The 23,489-nt window shown below is 33.6% G+C and overlaps 1 protein-coding gene across 2 annotated transcripts; it reads right to left on the reverse strand.

Annotated features, from left to right (window-relative positions):
- Nucleotides 1-966: 966 nt before the first annotated feature.
- On the reverse strand, nucleotides 967-18,144 carry LOC140750159 (myrosinase 1). 2 transcript variants are annotated; one of them, XM_073083548.1, is made up of 10 exons: nucleotides 18,013-18,144; nucleotides 17,180-17,307; nucleotides 13,884-14,052; nucleotides 10,352-10,622; nucleotides 9,537-9,672; nucleotides 8,966-9,063; nucleotides 8,395-8,526; nucleotides 6,052-6,225; nucleotides 3,317-3,561; nucleotides 967-2,042 (listed from the first exon to the last, which is right to left on the reverse strand). In XM_073083548.1, exons 1-10 carry the CDS (start codon nucleotides 18,063-18,065, stop codon nucleotides 1,889-1,891), a joined length of 1,560 nt encoding a protein of 519 aa, XP_072939649.1. In that variant the 5' UTR covers nucleotides 18,066-18,144; the 3' UTR covers nucleotides 967-1,888. The 2 variants fall into 2 exon arrangements, with proteins under 2 accessions (XP_072939649.1, XP_072939650.1); XM_073083549.1 differs by lacking the exon at nucleotides 18,013-18,144 and adding an exon at nucleotides 17,828-17,853.
- Nucleotides 18,145-23,489: the final 5,345 nt, after the last annotated feature.

The raw sequence follows: 23,489 nt of genomic DNA on the forward strand, positions 1-23,489 counted from the left end.
ACTGACAATGTGTGAACGAGACACATATACATTTAATTTTGTGACGTAAAGAAACGTTTGCTAAGTCGCTTTGAGTTATTATTAAAAAGATTCGATGTATCGTTTTTCAGAAAAAAAAATCTGATGAGAATGTGCATTTAAGTGCACTCTGTCAAATATAGGGTTAATCTTGACAATTGCATTGTTCTCATTATGAGTCGGAATCTGTGCCCAGATGTGAAGCATTTGTTGTTTTATGTAGCTTAGTATGGCTATTATGTAAGTTTTGTTGATTTATTATTAGATTTTGCATTTATTTTTATTCAATAATTAAGGGAATAAAACTCAACCTACCTTCAAACACAATACTCACGACAAAAGTATTTAATTATACGAAGATTTATTGATGGGATAGTAAATACTGTGTGTGTAGTTTTAGATAAATAAATAATATTTATTATACTAGTAGTAAAAGTTCAGTGAAAGGGTGATCGTTTATGATTAAAATTTTAGACTCTTGAAAAACGGAAACTTGTTATACTCAAGGTTTTCATATCCACATTTTGAATCTCACAGAAAAAAAGTTCAAACATGTCGTTAAACAAACGCTATGTAAAAAAGCGTACTATAAACTAAGTGATTATTTGACTGACAAAACGGTGTGGTCTGAAGTAGTTCCAGCTACACATGTACTATTAGGTTAAGTTTAACATTGTAAAATCCATTTTTTTTAAAAGATGTGTGTTATGGAGTTTCTTTCGCCGCTTCTTCTCCATAACGAAACACCTTGTGAAGTGGTGGTAGTTGTATTGACATTCAAAAAGTGCTCTGTAAAGAACCTATTTTGAATAAAAAAAAATTGATTTGATATCTACGAGTATATCATCATTATCATCTTTTCATATTATAATGAATATTTTAGCTAAGGGAATTCTTCTTCCTATAAATATTAGTTTAAGAGACAACAGGGTATGAAATAAAAATTCATTTAACACAATATTTTTTTATAAAAAAATATAACAAAAATCATATTTACACTTATAAATTATTCAAGACTCATATAACATTCAACAATCATGTTATGAAAATTGTAAACTTAAAATGTATATAGGAAAAGTTTCCATAAAGTTGTTCGTAATTGTTTGAGAGTGATATAAATTAAATTTGCATTATCCGTGTAAATGTTACACAAAATCTCATGACAATATAAACTTTTTCTGACAAATGAGTATATAATAGATTAGGCAATAATGCTCGATTTCTTATAGTCTGTATTATATAGTACATTTTCTCGCTGCGTCGAGTTGTATAAAATTAAATATCAATATTAAACTTTGAAATTTGACAATTAAGTCATGCAAAAATTGTGAAATTTTGTTAAATAAAAATTGGTTCACATTAATATTAATTAGGGCATCAAACAGCTCTTTCAAATTCAAGAAAAACTTAAAAGTGGCTAAAGATTGACTAAACGGACTAAATACAGTCCAAGATATCATTGTGGTATCTTTAACTGGGATCTGTACTAAATTGTATAAAAATAATTATATATTTGACATAAATTATGTATAAATAAATTCCTCTGTATTTACATTGTACATTTCACTGTGGACATCTCTAACGGATGCATCGTTACTCTTGAGAATTTAAGGCCTTTATCTTAACACGCGGATATGTGCCCACATGCGGTCCTGATGCATGCATGCCACACGCATCCTATCGATTCATGTTCACGTTTCTTATGTAAACCATAAGCACGTGAGACATGAGGAGCCTGCACCAAGTGTCACGAGAATGACGTTCACGGTCAGAAACCCGCGTGACAAGAAAAAGGCCTTCACTAGGATTGTTTTATGACACTTAAAAATTCACTTACACTTACATTCTTTACACTACATAAAGTCCAATGTTATAAATTATTGACTAAGTATTTTGATTGCTTTATGTAATTGAAGTCTATTTTCTTTGTTTTCACTATATGTCGGTAGTTCAGTGCTGACAGTTTCGGGGTTCGAGTCTTCTCTGGGCTGTCAAAGTCCACGTGGAATAGACCGAATTTAGATCTGAAATTAAAATAATGTTATGTTACTTTTGAATTTGCCAAATTCTGTGACGGGAAACCTAGAGATTAGGATTAGGTTGTGGGATTATGTATAAAAAATGTTTGTTACTCAAAATGAAGGTGGTTGAAGGTGGTAGAACCCTTTGTGGTTAGACTCCGGCGGCACCACCGCCACACATATTTCTACCTAATAACAGCAGTGTTAGGCGCGGCTGTGTTCCGGTTTGAAGGGTGTGGTAAGGGAGATAGACTTTTCCGAGTTCCAGCTCAGGGGTAGCGGCGCATCTGTGGCCGACCTCAGGTAGGAATATCTAATCTTATCTGGGCTTGATTACAGATGTCCATGAGCGGCAGAAACCACTTACCATCAGGTGGACTGCATGTTCGTCTGCTACTCTTATATTATAAAAAAAAATGAATATAACATATACAATGACATTAATAATGACAATACTTAAAGTAAAGTGGCCAACTTGAGTTAAATGCGTGTTAAAGCGTGTTCTTTAATATATGACGCAATAACAATTATTTTTACTTCCATCTACTAGATTAAAGCAATTATAATTATCGATCAACAACAGACAGTAATAATAATTAATTATATCAATTGAGAATATATGAATTATAAGTGAACCAACACATGGCGGTAAAATATCATTGGTAACATTTATGTGATAAAATGGACAATTTATAAGCAGTCGCTTTAATTATAATTCAAATTCATTTACATAACCAAAGTTGAGTAGTTAGTTTGTGTTAGTCATTTCATCAGTTAGATGTTTGCCAATGAAATGTTAGTATTTCAGAGTGAATTAATTAATTATTAACATACGACTAAAATTATATTTGCATTTCAATGCAGTGATTACCGTGGGAAAAGATCATTAATATGCTTCTTATAATATTAACGACCTCTTTATATCTTATTATGTCCATGCTTAAGCCTTTCAAAGTCTACACGTGCACATTTCTGGCCTTCTTCAAAGAGGGTTTTGTTATAGCTGGCGACTAGACTGAGGTTGATAGCTACATTAGAGATACGATTATTTTTCATATATCTCTTAAATTTAATCGAGCGATCATAGATGCTTTATCGCTCTTAAGGACTAAAATGGTCGCCTTATACATATAGCTGGCTTACATAAGCTAGCTACCATTCATACCGAAACGCATAACTGCTTTATGATGGTAAAATGCGTTGGTGGTATTTCCCCGCTCGAACTATACTGGCTCTATCTTTCAATGTCCGTTACCAATATTTATAACAAAACTTACGTGTATCCGTCTTTCCACTCGAAGTCATCCATGAGCGTCCAGGCGAAGTAGCCCTGTACATTGCAGCCGTCTTGATATATAGCAAGCAGCAGTTGGTACAAGTACTTGTTGTAGTAAGACACCCGTTCGTAGTCGTTAATACCTCCCCAGTCGCACATCCCATTCTCGGTGATAATTATAGGCACGTCGGCTCCGTATTGCTTCGTTAACCAGTTGAGTATCTTGCGAAAACCTGCTGGGTATATCTGTGGAATTGGAACGATAATTATTCGACTTTTCAGTAAATTTGTCTTATGTCTGTTATAAATTAGTCAATGTTTCGTGTATTAAAGAAAAAGATAAAGATATTTGTCAATTTCTACATAATAGAAATTGTTATATTTAGATCTTAGACTGATTTATTTATTAATGGCGAGAGTTAATGTATAATTTGGATCTTTTAATTGTGAAAAGTTCAACTACATATGTAAAATTTTCATAGACATGAGCCTGTTAGCAACTAAGCACCGGTTGCGACATTAGAAAAATGTGAGGATTTTTCACATATTTTTATTCAATTATGTGTGTAGTCTCTTATAAGACTAGAGCGGACTACATGCTAGGCTCTTCATGCTAAGATTTCTGAAAGAAAACAATGCCCAGCAAAAAATATTATCGGCTTGGAATGTCATTTCATTCTATTTCGGGGAATTCGAAAGGACTTTGCATTTTGAACATAATATTTTGAGTTATGTCGCATAGTTGCTTAAATTGCACAGTGGGACTGGTTGCTTGCATTAACCTACAAACACGGTCGTGGAACTGAGATAAATTTTGTCAGCTCCCAACGTGTAATGGTCAGTACGATACAACCGAGGTTATCTTTGAATATACACTCAGATACAGTGTCTGTAGACTTTGATAAGTAAAATAGAAAAATACTTCACCGCCTTGAAATTGTATGAAGCCACAAAAGGCTGGTTTGTCAGTTATATTTTGAATTCATGACAAATAAAAAATATTTTTAGGGAAAATTTACGCATAAATAAGAAAATATTACGTAATTTACTTAATAGATTAATAAGTATTTAAAAAAAAACATAGGGACATTTACTCAAGGCAAAACTTTATTTATGCAACAATTTCCATTTTCAAATTGGTTACAGTTTCTTTTTAGGAGTGATCTTTCTATGTATTTTACTCATCTAAGGCTGTAGATTGAAGTTCCGCAATGGCCAGTTTTATGCTACCAAAACTTAAAGTCCTTTAAACGTGAACAAATCTGTATATCGAAGGTACTTTGCAAATGCGGATGCTCATTATCGATACGTGCCGATCGCAGCGGCGTGATGTTTATTCAATAAGGCAATTTTCATAAAACCATTGCGACACTTTGTGGTGTTGCTGAGTGATAAAACAGGACATTGTTGATAAATATATAACAGGTACAAATATTTTCTTGTCACGCGTGTACACGCCTGCACGCGTATAAAACGCGCACACAAGAATTAACTCGCTCCTGTACCCTTACCAGGAGTTTTTACGTTTTGACAAATATGACTGTTTTGGTATTTGTTTACGTATTGGCCCATACAACTTCCAAGTTCTGACACAATCCGCTAGGGGCGCTGATTGGAAATTATATGGGCAAATACGTAAACAAATACCAAAACAGTTATATTTGTCGAAACGTAAAAATTCGTGCTAAGGGTACTGTTTCTTCGCGACCAGCATACGCATAAAGCTATAGGATGCAAATGGCACGCGTGGAAAGATGCGCGTAGAAGCTACACACGCATGAAAGGAAAAGGACATTTAATTTTATTCTTATTTTATTTCAGTAATAGCAACGCTTATCAAACTTACGCATTTTTACTTTGAAAAACTTTAAAAATAGGTACAGCTAGTAAAATAATAATGTTCCTTATCCGGTTGACTAAACGAAACCAAGGTCTTATGTTAATTAAAAATGTCGATTTAAAGTTGCCGTTAAAAAAGGATCATGACATGACAACCGTATCTAGTAGATAGTTTCGAGATAATGTCAGGGTTAAATTAATTATCGATGTTTTTATTCGAATGTTTTTATAACAGTAGCAACAAGTAAGTGATAGTGCCGTATTAAGAAGTTTAACCTTTAACTCCGGAGATTCGGGTTCATATAATATATTTTTCATTAATAATTATATTATGTTGTATATAAAAAATCGCGAGGAAACTCACATGTTGCACATGCTTCATAAACATCACATGTTTCATAAATTTCGTAAATTCATATTTCAGAAGTATAGTCCCCAGAATTACGCAACTCCATAAAATCTGGAGTCAAACCTAAAATCGATTACAGTACATCCCTATTGAAACCGAAGTTCGAACAGCTCATCTAAGTATCTGGCTAACCTCACCGATCAAAGCTGAACAAAGCAGCTCAAACTTTATGAGCGCTTCGAAATCCATTTATTACGGTGCCTACATTCAGTAGACGATTATTAGTATCAAGAGGCCCAGAGGAATGCAAATGTTAGTCAATTAAGAACTATATTAGTCATTTGGAGTCGTCGAATAAAAAAGGAAGAAGAAATCTATTTCATGAAACTAGTTATTTATTTAGGATAGGGAGATTAGTTTATGTGCAACATAAAGTTTGGAATGGAATAAAAAGTGTTTTGTTTAAGCAGTGAATGGATTTGAAATGGAATGGAATGTAATATAAGTTAATGTTTGTTACGATTAAGTTTGCATGTAGGTATACATACCGATAGCCACGTCGACCCTGGTATGGGCCAGTTGGGGTCCTGATCCATCCTAACCCCTGTATCATGGTCGTAGGATGGAACGAACCAACCTTTCTCCATCGTCGACGGAGACATCAGAAAGGTAGTATAATGATTCAATCCGAAGAAATCTGAGCTGCCTCTCACCATCTCGATCTGAAATTTAGCTCCATGTAAATCCTTGAAACTTAACTGAGTGTCTTAAAAGTTTGTAAGTATCTTCCCAAGGAAGGTTTAAGAGCGATTTCAAGAGATTTACGATTTAAGCGATTACCCCGCTGTTTTGTAGTGCAAATAACTTTATGTAGGTATCTTCTTTTGTATATTACTTTTTTACGTAAATTATGTATTTATAATTAAGATATCTTATATAATATTAATAGATGAAGGTGGTAGAGCTCTATATGGTTCGACTCCGGCGGCACCACCACCACACCTATTACTGCCTCATAACAACAGCGTTACGTGTTGCTGTGTTCTGGTTTGAAGGGTGTAGTAAGGGAGACATACTTTTCCGAAGAATTCCAGCTCAGTGCTCAGGGGTAGCGGCGCATCTGTGGCCGACCTCAGGTAGGAGTATCTAATCCTATTTGGGGTTGATTACTTATGTCTATGGGCGGCAGTAGCCACTGACCACCAGGTGGGGTGCATGCTCGTCTGCTACTCCTATATTATAAAAAAGAAAATAGATGTTTTAACTAATATAATATTTTTTGGTAGTGGCGCTTACAATTTTATCTTTACTGGCTGTAAACCGTCCATTTATAGAAGTAAGATGAGTTTTTTTAATTTCACGTAATTAAAAATATTATTAAGTAGAAACTGTTTGTAACTGTAATACTAAATTTAACCTACAGACAATTAAGGAAAACATAATTTAAATTGAACCCATAAAAGTTTGTTGAGTTTCCAAAATCAAAGCTAACACGTGCCTAAATTAACTTGTATAATATCAATTCAGAATATATGGGAAGTTAGCTTACTCTTACTCTACTTCTTAATATTCAATTACTGAAATGTACCTTCTCTTACTCTACATAGACTCTACCAAGTTTAAACATTAGTTAGTTTATTGCTAAGATGAAAGCAACTATGATACAAACTAACCAGATTCGATCTAAACTATGAAAACTTCAACTTAGTTTTCCAAAGGCTAGAGCCATTGAACTCTAGATTACGTTACGGAAGTTCTATACCTATTGAACTTGTATCTGTTCAATAGCTCCTTGATAGGATTACGTGCTAGTTTATAACGCTCTAGAAATTAACTTCTGCTCTACTTGATGGCATGGAGCTTTACGTAGAGTTTGAGATACACTCGAAAAGGTATGGATTTATTACTCTACCGAATAAATAATAAGTAGTGACATAAAAATCACTGAAAATGACTTACAAGTTGAGTTTACTATGTTGATTTTCAAATTAAGTCTTAGTGGTTGAAGTTTCGAACAATATGATTATATTATTATTATTATTATTATTATTTGATACATGTTTTTGATAAAATGGTTACGACTAAGTAACCCAATAACGTTGCTTAAAAAATCGTGACCATTTTTTACTTGACAAATATTTACATACAATAATTTACATCAGGTAGTAATATATAATGGATATTAAAATTGTGTTTGCAAACCTACACAACAATTTAGTTAATAAACCACAGACACGGCTCTTAGCGCTGCTTAAGCAAGTGCCTACAAGTATGCTAATTAGAATATCTGATTCCTAGTAAGCTTTTAAGAGCTTAAAGGTAATACCCAGATGACAAGGCAAAGTAAAATCGAGAAATTCAAAATATATAACATTATTATCGGTAAAGAAAAAATGCCAAAAATGCATTTTACCCACATTTAAAGGACTAAGGACCCTCTAAGGAGTAACTTCAACGTTTAAAACAATTATGGCTTATCATTAGTGCAGGGAAACTGACATGCTGCAAAAAAAAATAAAGAAAAGGAACGAATTAATTTTGGTTAAACTCTCAGATAAGTTGTTACTTTTCGTGTTACTTATATGAATAACATTTACTAGTTTGGCAAGCAGTGATAGTTTAGTGTTTAAAAACTCGGCCTCTGATTTTTTCAAACTTATGTGCGTATTAGAAATTAATTATCCCTTGCTTAAACGGTGAAAGAAAATATCGTGAAGAAACCTACATGCCTGAGAAATCTTTAAAAAAAGTTTTTAAAGGTATATGAAGTCTACCAATACTCACTTGGCTAGCGCGGTGTACTATGCTTAGATCCTTCTCATTCTGAGAGGAGCCCCGTGCCCAGCAGGACAATAAAGGGTTGATGATGAGACTAGTTTAATAACACTTACTTCTTGAGGAGAGAATACTGGCAGGCGAGACCTGGCATAGCCCTGTAACATGCTGTTATTGTTGACTACTTCACGCACTAAGGCTGGATAATCTCCCGTCTCGCTGTAGATCGGATGAGCGAAGAGTCCCACCTGACGAAATACACCAAGTATTAAAGTAACGTCCTTAGTAAGTAAGCGATTTTAAAAGACTTTTAAAAATATGGTTCTGTGTTTTACTGCTATGTATGTATGTATGATTGCTTGTAGGTATGTCCGCGATTTTTTCATAAATTACTCTCATTCTACTGGACATTGGACTAATTCACAGGACTAACCTAACCAATTTAATTATTATAATAAATTTTATTAAATTTTATTTAAAATTATAATAAATTTTCTTACTGTAGATATGCTTTTTGATTAAAAATACGGAACACTAAAAATAAGAAAAAGGTCCAAAGGGTTTACGTCACCGACGTGATAATGTTAACAATGAATCTGTAGCCAGCAATATAATAGTATTTCTTTTATTTCGCAAATTATGTAAAAGCAGACATGCAAAACTGCAACTCCAAAGTTTCAAACTTACTCTCATCTGAAGATATCTTTCAGCAGCTTCTTGGTCTTCGACTTTTGAAGGATCTTTCGGCTCCGCCCAAAAAGCGTCAAGAGTGATACCGATCTTTCCTGTAAGAATATTTTAAACGTGTTCTAGTTAATTTAGACTTACGATTATTTTAATTGCAATAAAGGTTTAACAATAAATATTAAACTTATGAACTTTGCCATTACTATAAAAACTTTATATTTTATTAACATATGGTACGTTGGATTATTATTTTAATTATCGTTGTACGGACAATTACATAACAAATCAATTTGCACACTACGTTGTTAATATAAAAGGCATACATAATGACTAACAGGTTTAGTATTAAATCATAATATAATTTAAATACTGTGATATACTTTTATATCGAGTGAATTTTAAGACGAAAATAAATGAATACAAATATAATAAGGGTTCTGTAACTGTTTGCTAGATAGTAAAATTTTAACATCGATAAAACGAAATATATATCAAAAATACTAACTTTAACTACTGTGTATATATTAGAATGTATTTGACTAATAATGACATAATTATGCGATATACCTACCTTTTTGGTGCGGACGAAACTCTTTATCATATAAATGGTAGACTCTAGCATGTCCCAGAATCAGGTAATGAGCACATAAATATACGCCAACACCATGAGAATTTAATGCTGGCACAAAGTAATCTCCATCATATCCCTATAAAAGACAAATGTGTAAATAAAAAAGCAATAAATAAGAGGCAATAACATAGCTATAAATCTACCATTTTGAAAAAGAACTAGTATATTAAGTATATGCAAAGGTTGTCTGGAAGAGATCGTTGCTTAGCGGCTACTATTATTACTATTCAGCCCGACGTATATTACTAATTATTTAAATTCAACTGTAAGTATGCAATAAAGAATATTTCTTATTCTATTCTATGCAATGGCTTATCTATCAAAGAATGAAATCTACAATTTTTGCATACTACAAATTGTATTGTGCCTACTACCATATTTTAACCTTGAGTATGTACATTTTGGTTGTAATCACATCCGTCACTAAACACAATTGGTTTGCCACTGAAATGAGATTTTTCAAAATGTTGGACTTGATACGACAAGATTCATATCAAATCAAATCAAATCAAACGATCAAAAATTACCACTACAACATTATAATATTTTTACTAAATTTTATTACACCAGACAAGGTCCAAACCGGATTATAGAGTCAAATGACCTTTAGTTGATTTTGAGAGCAACGTAGACTTAGTAATGCCTCAAACCGTAATATAAGTTATTAAACAAGATAAGAACAAGAGAATGTCTGCAATCGTAAACCGAAAGTGAGATAGGATACAACAACAAAGATATGAAATGTAAAAACTTACGTTATAGCATTGTTGATGTGGTTCGTTTATCGTGGTCCAGATCTTGACTATATCGCCGTACAGCGTGAACGCGACTCGCGCGTAGTCTTCAAAGTAATCCACCATTTTAGGATTGGTCCACCCTCCCAAATCCATAAGGGGTGTAGGTAAATCCCAGTGGAATAGCGTAACTACGGGCGTTATGTTTGCCTTTATGAGTTCCTCTAAGACTTTCCTGTAGTACCTGGCACCTTCTTTGTTGATGTGATTATCGGTCCCTTGCGGCAACAACCTGGCACACAAGTTTACTGTATCAACAACTCATATCCGGTGATATGGGACGGTTTTCGGTAATGTTCTCTTTTATTTCTTTGGGGTTACGGTTTAGTGGAATTGTAATGCAATAAAGGCTAAACTGTGTGTATTTTGGAATTGCCTGTCGTCAGTTTGTTTGTTTGGAATAAAAGGATAGACAAGAAAATAGGTCTTAATCTTATGAAGAATAGTACTTAAGTATCTATCTTCCTTTTTTGTAAACTCTACTGTATATAGTTTTTGTTTTGATATTATTATCAAATATAATATTATATGTGTTAAATCCGTCAAGCCGTTTGGGATGTAGGACGTACATACATACATACATACAAAAGCTCAAAAAACCTTATCCTTATAAAAACAGGAAAACAAATCCAAGCGGTTATCTTATTCATCGCATACCTATATTTTTATTAGCATTTTATTATGGTCGAATTTTGACCTCTGCGACGGACAACTAGTTTTAATAATTATTAATATTAAGACCAAGCACAGCTGGGTCAACGAACTAGTCTTTTAATTGCACCTGATTACGCACCTACATAGTAAACACAAAACATACATTCGATTATTATAATCGAGGTCATAAATGATACCTACAATCTTTTGTTCGTAGGAAATAGAGCGAAACATAATTTTGATTAAATTAGGCGTTTCTGCATTGGGACGACACGACACGGCATTGCATCGGCACGACACAGGCGTCGTTACACGACACGACACCTTATGACTTAGTCTCTTAATTATTAATCAAAGGAGAATTAAATTATTTTCATTTATTTATTGAGTGACGAATTGAGTATATGGCACCTACTCGTATTTTGATACATGGGAACTCTGTACACAACACGTAGATAAAGATTTCGGCATAAATTCCGCAGTCAGTCAGTCAGTGATAGCAATGGCATGTCGGTGTCGTGATAGCCCATCATCATCCCATTATTTTCCCACTGCTGGGCACGGGTCTCTTCTCAGAATGAAAAGGATTAGGCCATAGTCCACCGCGCTAGCTAAGTGCTTATTGATAGACTTCACACATCTTTACATATTTTATTTTAAATTACTCAGGTATGTAGCAGGTTTCCTCACAATGTTTTCCGTGACCGTTTAAGCAAGTGATTATTTATTTCTAATAAGCACATCATTTTGAAAAATTAGAGGTGCCTGGGACTTGAACCGCCGACCGAGAGGGGTCTTGCTGGCCCAGTGCAGTACAATCTCATCATATTATGCAGCCACGTGATGTCGTGTCGTTACTGTTACCATACCAGTGTCGTGTCGTCCCAGTAAAGAAGAGCTCATTTTAGATGTATCTTTTGATAAAGTTACATGCATACTATTAATGTTCCTATCATAAAATTACATCAAGAGTAAATCGTGCAACATTGTAAATTATAATGTTTCTTACGTGTATGAGTTTTGTCGTGGTTTTTAAGATATCACGTTTTTAACATTGTTACTAACTAGGAAACTTTTAAAACTTATTCTTTAATTTAACATTATTACTTTATTATTACCTTATAACGTTATTTAATATTGGACTAGGATGATTTTTAACTATTTTTTGGTTTGGTACAAGGTAAGGATAATTCAAAGTAATTTTTACCCATATTAAGTAATTGCATTGAGCATTAAAAAAAAAAAGATTATTTTAGAAAAACAGTATCTAATGTGTCAAAATAAAACAAATGTAATTTATTGAAATTAAAGAAAGGCTCTAGTTAATGTTATCTATATACAACGCGAAATAACCTTTAAAAGACAATATAGTAATACGTTGACCTTAAAATTCATTACATTTTGTACGTCGTTTCTAAATGCGTAAATCGACTAAAGGCGGTTGTACTGCAAAAACTAAGCTATGGCAAAGCTAAGCTAAGAGATTTAAGCTAAAAATATGTTGTGTGAATATCAATAACTAAGCGAAAGCCACATTTAATGTGACAAAGGAGTGATATAAGTCGCGGGAGAGACTTAGCTTTGCTCGCATACACAACTTACTTTAACATATTTTAGTTAGCTTACATAGCTTATAACTGGCTGATTCCACACGGGGTGAAACGTTATCTTAGATATGAGAGCTATACTAATTTAGTTTAGCTCTTGGTGTGCAACCGGAATGTAATATTGTTATGTAATCTTAATTAATTGTAATAAATACAATTATAAGATTATGATAGACAGATAAAGAAGGAATTTTGATATTGTTTTATACATACTATTGACGACCCGCGTGGCGGAGCGTCCACCATACCGGTCTAACGTGCAAAGGGTCCCGGGTTCGATCCCCGGCCAGACAGATATCTAAATGATAAATTTAGATTTCTGTTTCTGGGTCTGGGTGTTTGTGTATTTGTCTATGTGTGTGTCCATGGCACCCACGACATAGGGAATCCTAGTGTGGGGTTGCGAGTGTAGAAAGCGTTTATTATATAGTACGTAACTAATTCTAAAAAAAATAATAAAAGACAAAAACCTAGCGTAATCTATCTAAGTATTTCATTTAAAGTAAGTTACTATATCTTATAAAAATAATTATAACAATATAGTATTTAATGAATAGTGTTTTGTTTGTTTGTCTATACCCTTTTGTAAGAAATGATTCTTGATCAATAAACATTAGAATATAATATATTTAACACCTGTTCAAATTTTACCACATGTAGTTAACTTTTGCGTTGATTACGTCAATCAAAAAGATATACAATAAAAGGATAATAGTGGTACGGAAACATGCGCCCGTGATAAATTTACTCTAGACTTACAATGTTTTTATCACATTTTTCCTCCTATTTTGCGTTCGTGTGAAAAAAAACACAGGTATTATTTAAAGATTTTTAAGGAAAAAAAACGTTTAATACAGTAGGAAATATACTCGTAAATGCATTCTATTTCATGCCGAAGGGTGTCTAGTCATGTCTTGAATTTGTCCCTATATGGATAGCTATAAAGCTGTCTGTTGTAAGAGTATGTGTAGTCGATGCTAAGGCCTTGCTTATTTTTAGATGCTAAGGGATCGCTTAAGAATTGATTGGGAGTAAGCGAATTTTACACGTACGCAATGAATGGACGCAATAGTCAAAACTGTATTGACTTGCCAAATCAAAAGTAATAAAATACTTTTGGAAATTTTTCGACGGTGATGTCTTAACAAGTATTAAGTTTGACTTTGACAGTGTATTTTAAATGGGAATGAAGCTGGTTATTTATTTAATTAGTTACTCTAAATCTACAATACCTTGGCCAAGATATAGACAGGCGGTAATACTCCACTCCTAAGGTCTGTATCATAACTATATCGTCCTTGTATTTGTGGTAAGAGTCAGCTGCCACGTCCCCATTGGAGAGGTCCGGCGTGTAGTCTGGATGCTTGTGTATATATGTATCCCACATACTCTCGCCTTTTCCTGAAATTAACAACATATGTTACTCAGTTTGTTAAATTATGGAAACTGAATCACGATAGCATTTCTTAAATTGTTTTCCTAAAAATACTTTTATATCACGGCGTGCGTAAATTGACGTTTTACGCACGCTTCGCGTGCGCAAAACCCCCATTTCCGACCCCGTAATATAAAATTTTATACAACACGCGGACGAAAAATGTTTTTCTGACTCGTGTGATTGCAGTCCTCGCCTGCGGCTCGGCCTGCAAACTCACACTTGTCAGAAAAAAATTTTTCGTCCTCGTATTGTAATGTACTATTTAAGGATTTTGCTGCACCACCATCTACGAGTAGCTTCAGTTCCACTAGCTTCGGAAGGTGTTTTGTTACTATAACTCTAAGACTAATAAAATGTAAATCAATAAATAATTAGCATTTACAAAAAGTTATTTATATAATTAGTTAAATATTACAGACGTGAAACCACATCAAACCACGATTTATTAAAATTGCATAATGAAAAATGATATATTTTGCACGGACACCTATATGCGGACTTATACACAGACACATAAATATGCTATTTTTAAGTGATTTCCAAGAAAAAATGGAACTCATCAATTCAAACTTTAATTTATTCAACTCATTAATTTTTAAAATCATGGCACCACTCTTCTACTCATTTTTATAGCCTATAAAATAGACTAAATTATGTTACATTCGCAAATATATTACATCGCGGAATTCGACAAGATTAGTTCTATTCATAATATTTCAAAGCAAATCGATATTTTGTATTCATGCTTAGTGCGGAGTAAATTAATTCCATTTACAAGGGCGGTTATTAAACCTTATCAATTACCATAGTGTCTTGCGTAATTACTAACTGAATTGTATCTAATTAATTAAATCCAATTCTTTATTCGTCAGAATAGTTATTACATGGATATTATGTAGATACTGTTGTTTAGTATGTCCTACTTATACAATGTAACTACTTTATTATTTCATCATCATCATCAATTCATTATTGTCCCACTGCTGGGCACGGGTCTCCTCTAAGAATGAAAAGGATTAGGCCATAGTCCACCGCGCGGGCCAAATACGTATTTGTAGACTTCACATAGCTTTAAGATTTGTTTTTTCTATAAATCTCTCAGTTATGCAGGTTTCCTCACGATGTTTTGCTTCGCCGTTTAAGCAAGTGCTAATTAATTTCTAAGACGCACATAATTTTGAAAAATCAGAGCGTGCCTAGGATTTGAACCTCGGACCCCTCGATCGAGAGGCCGATTTCCTTAACCACTAGGCTATCACTGCTTATTATTTATCACTTTATTATTTACCAGATATTAAATTACTCGTATATACAATCCAATTATTATTTTCTTGGTTCACATCCCTAACAGATATCGATATTTTGTAAAAAAAACACTAAATGGTATGAACATGTAGAAATGTTTTCCATAATATTGAAACGAGCATGCGTTTTACTTGGTGGTAAATGGCCACTGCCGCCCATGGACGTCTGCAATGAACCTCAGATAAGATTAAATTCCCACCTGAGGTTGATCAAATGCATCGCTACCCCTGAGGACTAAGTTAGAACACTTCAGATAAGTATCCCTTACCACACTCTTCAAAGCAGAGCACAACAGCGCTTTACTTTTATTAAGTAGAAATATTAAAAAAAAAATTGAACAAAATATGGGGAGGGTATGTAGTTATTTATTGCATATTAATTACATTACGCGCCCATAGTGTATTATTTTTGGTCACCTCGTACCTGTATATAAAAGTTCAAGTTCGTTTGAGAGACAAAATAATTAAAAATAGTAGACAATAACAAGAACGGCATTCTTGTTTCATAACAATTAAAGTACTGACGAAAACAGAATTATAATTCAACGTATCAAAAACGATAATTGAATAAAGATATGTAACTGTTACATTCCTTTTTATAAGTAACTAATTATAACGTCCTGGTTTGAACGGTGTGGTAAGGGAGATATACTTTTCCGAGGTGTTCCAACTTAGTCCTCAGAGGTAGCGGCGAATCTGTGGCCGAACTCAGGTAGGAATACCTAATCCTATCTGGGTATGATTACAGATGTCCATGGGTAGCAGTAGCCACTTACAATCAGGTGGACTGCAAGCTCGTCTGTTACTCTTATATTATTAAAACAATGCAATAGTGAAATCACAGAAATAAAAAAAAAAAATTGTGTAGCGTATATATGACATTGAAAATAGAAGACGTTGGCAGTATTATTAATTATAACCTATTAATTTAATCAGTAGGTAATATAAATTTTCCAAGAATAAATCTGTATGTGAGACAACAGGAAAACTTAATTTTGTATATCAAACAGATTGTATAATTAAGATTCAACATAACTTCATAATAATTGGGAAGATTTAGATAAGTGTAACTATTTTAACATTATATCACTTTTATCAGATAAAATATAATTATATGCAGCCTACTGTGTCGCTGTCGAAGAATTTATTACAAGATTTTCATTATCATTTAGAAGTCGCAATCAAGCATTTAGTCCATCAGATGGAAAGGTGCCGCTGTACACCAGTAATCAATAAGATTAGAGTCCTAGCTGAAGCCAACCACATATGCGTTGTTAACCCTGAAAACTAAGATGTAACGCCTATGTCTCTATTTAGACCAGAACACAGCAGTGCTTTACAATGTTATTTTGAGATGTAAATAGGTATGGCAGTGGTGTCGGAGGTGAACTACAAGGTTTTTTATTCGACTCCGTCACCACCACCGTTTTCAAAGTAAATCTGTAATGATAACCACTATTGCTCCGAAGTAGAAGCAGTGCAGAGCACACCCAAACCATTCCATCTTGGTTCCCTGGGGGTAGCAAAGTATCATAGGATTCTCATCCCATTCGAAGTTGATTACAGATTCCCATTGGCAGCAGTGACCACTTATCTTTAGATGAATTGTGTTCTCGTTAACTACATGAAAAGCATTAGTTAAAAAATCAAACTTTGTACTCAAGGGTAACACGTTTGATCTAAGTTCTGATTGCAATCCTATTTGGTTTGATTACAAACATCCATTAGCAGTAGTGAGCAGATTCTGGCATACTCGATAATTAATAAAAATAAAAAGATAACGTACCTCCTTCGTTCCATGCTCCCTCAATTTGAAACGCGGCCGTTGCGACCCCGAACATAAAATTTTCCGGGAACGTAAAGTTGCTCGACCCAGAGCCTATAACTGCACTCACTCCATTTGCAAAGCAAAGGCTACGGGCATAAAATAGTTTTATTTATCAGGAGCACCAATAAAGATAAGAAATACGTGTGCATTTTTGCGATGTGTTGTGCATTTTTACGTTTACTTTTTAACGCATTTTTATTTTAAGGAAAGCAATCACAGGGTTAATTAACGACAAGTGTTAAGGGTAACTTCGTTTCTGAACATTAAGGGGTTAATATTGTATTTTTCGAATCAAAGATATATTGCACCTTATTTTTAATTAACGCTCGCCTTAAAGGAAAATCTGATTTCAGCAGACCGAATACTAATTCTTGATTAAAGATAAACAATAACAAAATTTGGAAAATTGCTGGTGAAAAATCTGGTATATGAAAATTTTGTGTGTAAAATTCCGAAAAAAATAAGTGAAACATCAATCTGGTTCTCGATTTTAGCGTCTACCGGGTCCAATTACAGCTAAGAATTATTCAGGTGATCCGATAAATATAAAAAGGAAACATAAAAATCAATTAAGAAGTCTTGACAAAGAATTACGAACACGCACACCGGAATATCATAATACAAACTATTAAACGTCTTCAGTAAAAACGACAGAAGTTACATTTCAGTTAAATATAAACACACACTCCGCGTAACAACACTGTACTATAAAAAATTATCCGCGCACGATTTCAGCGTAAATATTTACTCCAACACTTGTTCCGTTTAAATAAGTTTGTATGAATATAGACCTGAGGCTAGCTATAATGGCTGCGGCCTGGGCGACTCCACTCGAGCTCCGCATTGTTGTAACTAAAACAAGCCCCGATGTTGACAATATAGAGCCTTAATAGTCTTGAACTGCGGAACAACCTCGGGGTTTCCCTACTGATTGATTGGATCTCACTACTAATAATACGATAGCTCTGTCCGTTTGTGAATTGTTAAATATTAAAAAAAAATTTGATGTGAACGTAAGATAACTGGATTGATTAGGTTAACTTCACACTAATACAAGTCTGTGGTGAACTTAAAGTGTGGTTCAGGTTTTTATATTTAGTATTCCGTACAGTATTGATGTGTTTATATTGGACAAGACTCTTTGCATGATACAAAAACTTTAAATTATAGAACACAATATAATAAATTATCATTTAATGGTTTAAACACACCTTTGTAAACATTATAGAGATAACAATGATTTTAAACGAAAATTATCGCGGAATTTATACATTTTATCACGTAACGGGTTATGCATGGTATGAAAGTTTCCTCAAAATTTCATGATTTCACCGCCATTATAATAACAAAATTAAGGAAATAACATAAATGATTATTAAAACAATATCCCGACTGTCAAAAATTATTATCTGAAAAGGGAAAACCAATGAATAATATTTTGACAGCGTATTATAGAATGTTCAATACATTGTTTTGTGAGATACTTTTATTAAGTAAATAATGAAACATATTAAAATATGAGTAACTAAGTGAACGTAGCTTTTCCGTAAATATTATTTGATCACGCCACAACGTCATCTTATATGTTAAAATTCGTAATGTCCTTTGGAATGTAAAACGTGCCAAAAAAATGGTCACTTACATCGTAAAACAATAACCTTTTTCTGACGCAGTCGGGTAAAAATCATATACAAACGAACAGAGCCTCAAACAAAAGTTTGTATTATTAACTTAAACGTCATATTTGTATAATACTTTTTATGCGTGTCATATATAAGTATAGATATCTCCTTGTAATTGAAGGAAGCCATTAAATGGCTTAAACGGCTGACAAATGTGTCAGCCATTTAATGGCTGTCATGGTGTAATTTACGCGGAACGAAAACACAAAATCGAACAAAAAGTGCGGAGAAATATCGTTTCATACGTAAATGATCTAAAACCAACATTTTGTTAATATTTTTAAACACGAAAATTTATAACAGTGACAATTTCCATCGTCAAAACTGCTTACATTTTCTTGTTAGGAGTGAGTAATCTTTACTAATCTATGATGCGTGTACGATACATACGAGTCAACGAACATATTGTATTATACTGTTTTCGTAAAACATACAAGCAAACTCGATAGAATTTATTATGTTGCTTTAAAGTTATCAACAATATATTTTTATTGCCTTAGGAAGTCGGAAATGACCACCTAACAATACTTCCATGACCATGTGCCGGTTAAGATTATGGGTGTGGTAGGTATCTCACATATCCTTGCGAGATATATTTATTTTAACATACATAATATGAAATTAAACTAATAAATATTAAATGAACCTTGTAGGTAAAGCAGTCCATGGAAATCTGAAATCAAACCCAAAGACTAGTACTGTACCCTTAGGATGGGTTTTTACGCTTTATTAAAATGACTGTTTTTGTATTTGTTTACGTATTTGCCCATACATTTCCAATCAGCAGACTGTATCAGAACTGATTACCAAATGCTTCAAAAAATTGCCGAAGTTTATCAATCAGTATTTTTTTCCCAAAGTTGAAAATAAAATTCATCATAAATAAATTAATTATTAATCTCATTTTACATTAGTTATTGGCATTGGGAAAATAAAAATTAACATTAGTTTTAGCGTATATATAAACAGTAGTTTTTGCCCGCGGCTTCGCTCGCATTTAAAACAAAATAATATGACATACTGACATACATAAAACTGAAAATTCGTACCTTCATTGGAATGACAGTGGCGCCATCTGGCAAATATTGGTCGTACCAAGTCTGAAACCTTCGTGGGCTCATGCACAACAACTTTGCTAAAGATCATCACTTGATCAAATGCATAGTTTACGATTCAATCCTTACTAATATAAAAAATATTTTTTTTGTTCCATAAGATCGATTCTCGGTTAATCGTTAATAATTAATCGATCTTAGATCGCCATCCCTAGTTCCCGTTGGATTTCCGGGATAAAAACTATCCTACGTTCTTTATCGGGTCTTAGTACAAAATTCCATTAAAATTGGGTCAGTGGTTTAGGCGTGAAGAAGAGACATACAGACAGACAGACAGACAGACAGAGTTACTTTCGGATTTATAATATTAGTACGGATAAGGATTTTATATCTTATTTTGATTATAAGCGCTAAATTGAACTTGGGCCACATTCCGTGCCCTGAGTGCAGGGTCAAAATGGTTAAATGTCGATCATTGATAGACCATTGAATAGATCGATTAATGACAGGCATAAGTTGCATATATGCATACAAGAACTTTGTTGTAACCCATGCTTCATTAAGCATATCAGCTGTCCTAAGGAGCAGTAAATGGAGCAGTAATGGCGGTGGTACCGCAATTAAACTTTGAATAATTCTATGACTATTTCCTCTTTCCGTCATCCACGCAAAAAGTTATAAAGAAAGTAAATTACAGTTTAATCGATCTTTCTAAATGATTAATTATTCAAACTTCTACGTATTTGTGTGGAATGGAAAGTAATTAAGTGATACGTTACTGAATTATTAATTCGTCGTCATGGCTAATCCTTTACTGTCCCATCGCTGGGCAAACGTCGCCTTTTAAAATGAGAAAGGTATAGCTAGCCGCGCTGGTCAAGTGGCTGTTAGTAGACTAGTTTTGAAGGTGGTTTGGTGGTGGAACCCTTTGTGGTTCGACTCCGGCGGCAACACCGCCACACCTATTTCTGCCTAATAATAGCAGTGTTAGGCGCTGCTGTGTTCCGTTTTGAAGGGTGTGGTAAGGGAGACATACTTTTTCGAGGCGTTCCAGCTTAGACCGCAGGGGTAGCAGTGCATCTGTGGCCGACCTCAGGTAGGAATATCTATTCCTATCTGGGGTTGATTGCAGATATCCATGGGCGGCAGTAGCCACTTACCATCAGGTGGACTGCATGCTTGTCTGCTACTCCTATATTTAAAAAAAAAAGACTTCACACCTTTGAGAACATTTTTTTCAAGATCTCTAAGCTATGCAGGTTTCCTTGCAATATTTTTCTTCAGCGTTTAATGAAGTGATAATTAAATTTATTTGTAATATCTGAGGTGTATGCCTGGGATTTCAACCTCGGACCCCGATCGGGAAGCCGAGTTTTAACCACTATGTTATCACTGCTTATACAAATTACTATGTACTCTATACAAATTTCAATGCACTACCAAAAATACATATAAATGTTAAACAAGTAGGTAAATGTCGAACAAGTAGGTAAAACTGTAAATGATAATAAATGCGTTCAAAACCGGATCTGTTGCACTAATTTGCAAAACATCAGAATTCATGTGTAATTGGTACCGGGTTCAGATAATTTTCATGTTACTTTTTGTAGGCGTAAAAGGTATTCCCGATTACTATTCATCAGTATTTCGGTTTATTTCGTACTGCCTATAAAGGTGGTACATATAATACTTCGTAGTTCGTCACCGGAATCAACGTCATATGTATCTATTTTATATAACAACTAGCTGATCCGGCAAACGTTGTTGCCATATAAATAAAAAAAATGTTAAGGGTGAACAACCCTTATCAATTAGGGGTATGAAAAATAGACAGTTGCCGATTCTCAAACCTACTGAATATGCATATAAAATTTGGTGAAAATCGGTAAAGCCGTTTCGGAGGAGTACGGTAACTAACATTGTGACACGAGAATTTTATGTATAGGATAAAGCACTGCTCTGTTCTGGTTTGAAGAAAGATGTTAATGTTTTAAACTGAATTGAATTTAAGAGTTAAGGAAAACACATATCAAGCAATTTTGTACATATGTTCGTCGTTAGAAGTAGCAACGAATCGGTAGTCAAATTCAGATAGGATTCCAATCTTTTCTGGGCTTGATTGTAGTTATCTATTGCTGTCATCATTTACCATTAGGTGGACTGGTGATAAATTTTCTTCTTTTATAGTATAAAAAGATATTTAGGTTATATTAACTTTTCGCCTACTAGGTTGTTTTAATTTGCTATTTACAAATCTATATACAAGTTCTATTTTTTAATTATAGGCTGGGTACGAATAAATATGATAATTTATTGTTACGTGCAAAATATTGAAATTATTTTATTTATGTGCCACTTAAATTAAGACTAGACATGTCACCGATTAATGGAAGTCATATAAAAATGCAAATTGTACAATAATTACTTTATAGTTAATCGATTCAATAGTCGGTATATGTAATAATTTTATCATTCTCGAAAATAAAATAAAATGCATACTACAGTACAGGTAAGACTTAAGTGCTTTCATGAGACTAAAACAACTCTTTTGTACCTATTTATTAGTTATCTTGCTTCGAGTTAATTATTTTTTAAGGACCAGACTGTCCGCCAGATGGTAAATGGTATAAGCCGCGCTTGCTACGGCTTTTTCCGTATAAAAATATAGATTTAGTAGGTTAAGATAGCCTTGTATAAATATTTCTCGTGTATTGTCAATTCATCTTCGCGTCTTCATATTAGTATCTATATTTCATAACACCCTTTTAAAGTATATTAAACTGTACAATATCCCCTTTATAAAGCTGAAAAAGGTGGTAAACAAACTACACAAATAGCCCCATAATATACAAAGATTGTCCTTGTATCGTGGACATCAAATATATATCTGTCTGATGGAGTTTTGAATTCAGAAAACTTGCAAAACAGACCGGCATGATGGCCGCTCCGCCACGTACGGGATTTCCGTCATCCGACTTAAGTTTAGGTTCCGTATCATAAATTTATCGAACTGTAAAAAGAAAATGTAGCTTAGTGGCTGAAACTCTATCTCCTGAGTCGAGGGAACTAAGGTTCAAATTTCGGAATGAGGTCTGAGGTTCAAATCCTCTGATGTTTCCCTGAATATTAGAAAGAATTTATCACTTCCTATAATAGGGAAGAAAAATATATTTGTCATAGTTATACATCGACTATAAGTCATGTTAACTTTCATAAGAAGGTTTTTATCATTTTGAAAATTATAACATGACATTACTTAGTGTGTGTCAACTAAATTATGCGCAATTAGTTTAAAATGACGTCAGTGATTTGATTTGAACCAAAAGCATTGACTTTTCCGTATTACATTATACATTAGTAAATATGTAAAAGAACTCAAGTGTTCCGTGAACTTTTAAATTTTTATTACCATATTTTATTTTTACTTTCCTTGTTAGTTCATTAGCATGAGGGTCAAATATTGCAATCGAATTTTAAGTTAGTTGAACCCAACCAAATGAGCCTTAAATTTTGCATACTCTTTTGTTTTTG

Source organism: Epargyreus clarus, unplaced genomic scaffold (assembly GCF_041222505.1).
Source record: "Epargyreus clarus isolate Ecla_fem2 unplaced genomic scaffold, WU_Ecla_fem_2.2 ptg000019l, whole genome shotgun sequence".
NCBI lineage: Eukaryota > Metazoa > Arthropoda > Insecta > Lepidoptera > Hesperiidae > Epargyreus > Epargyreus clarus.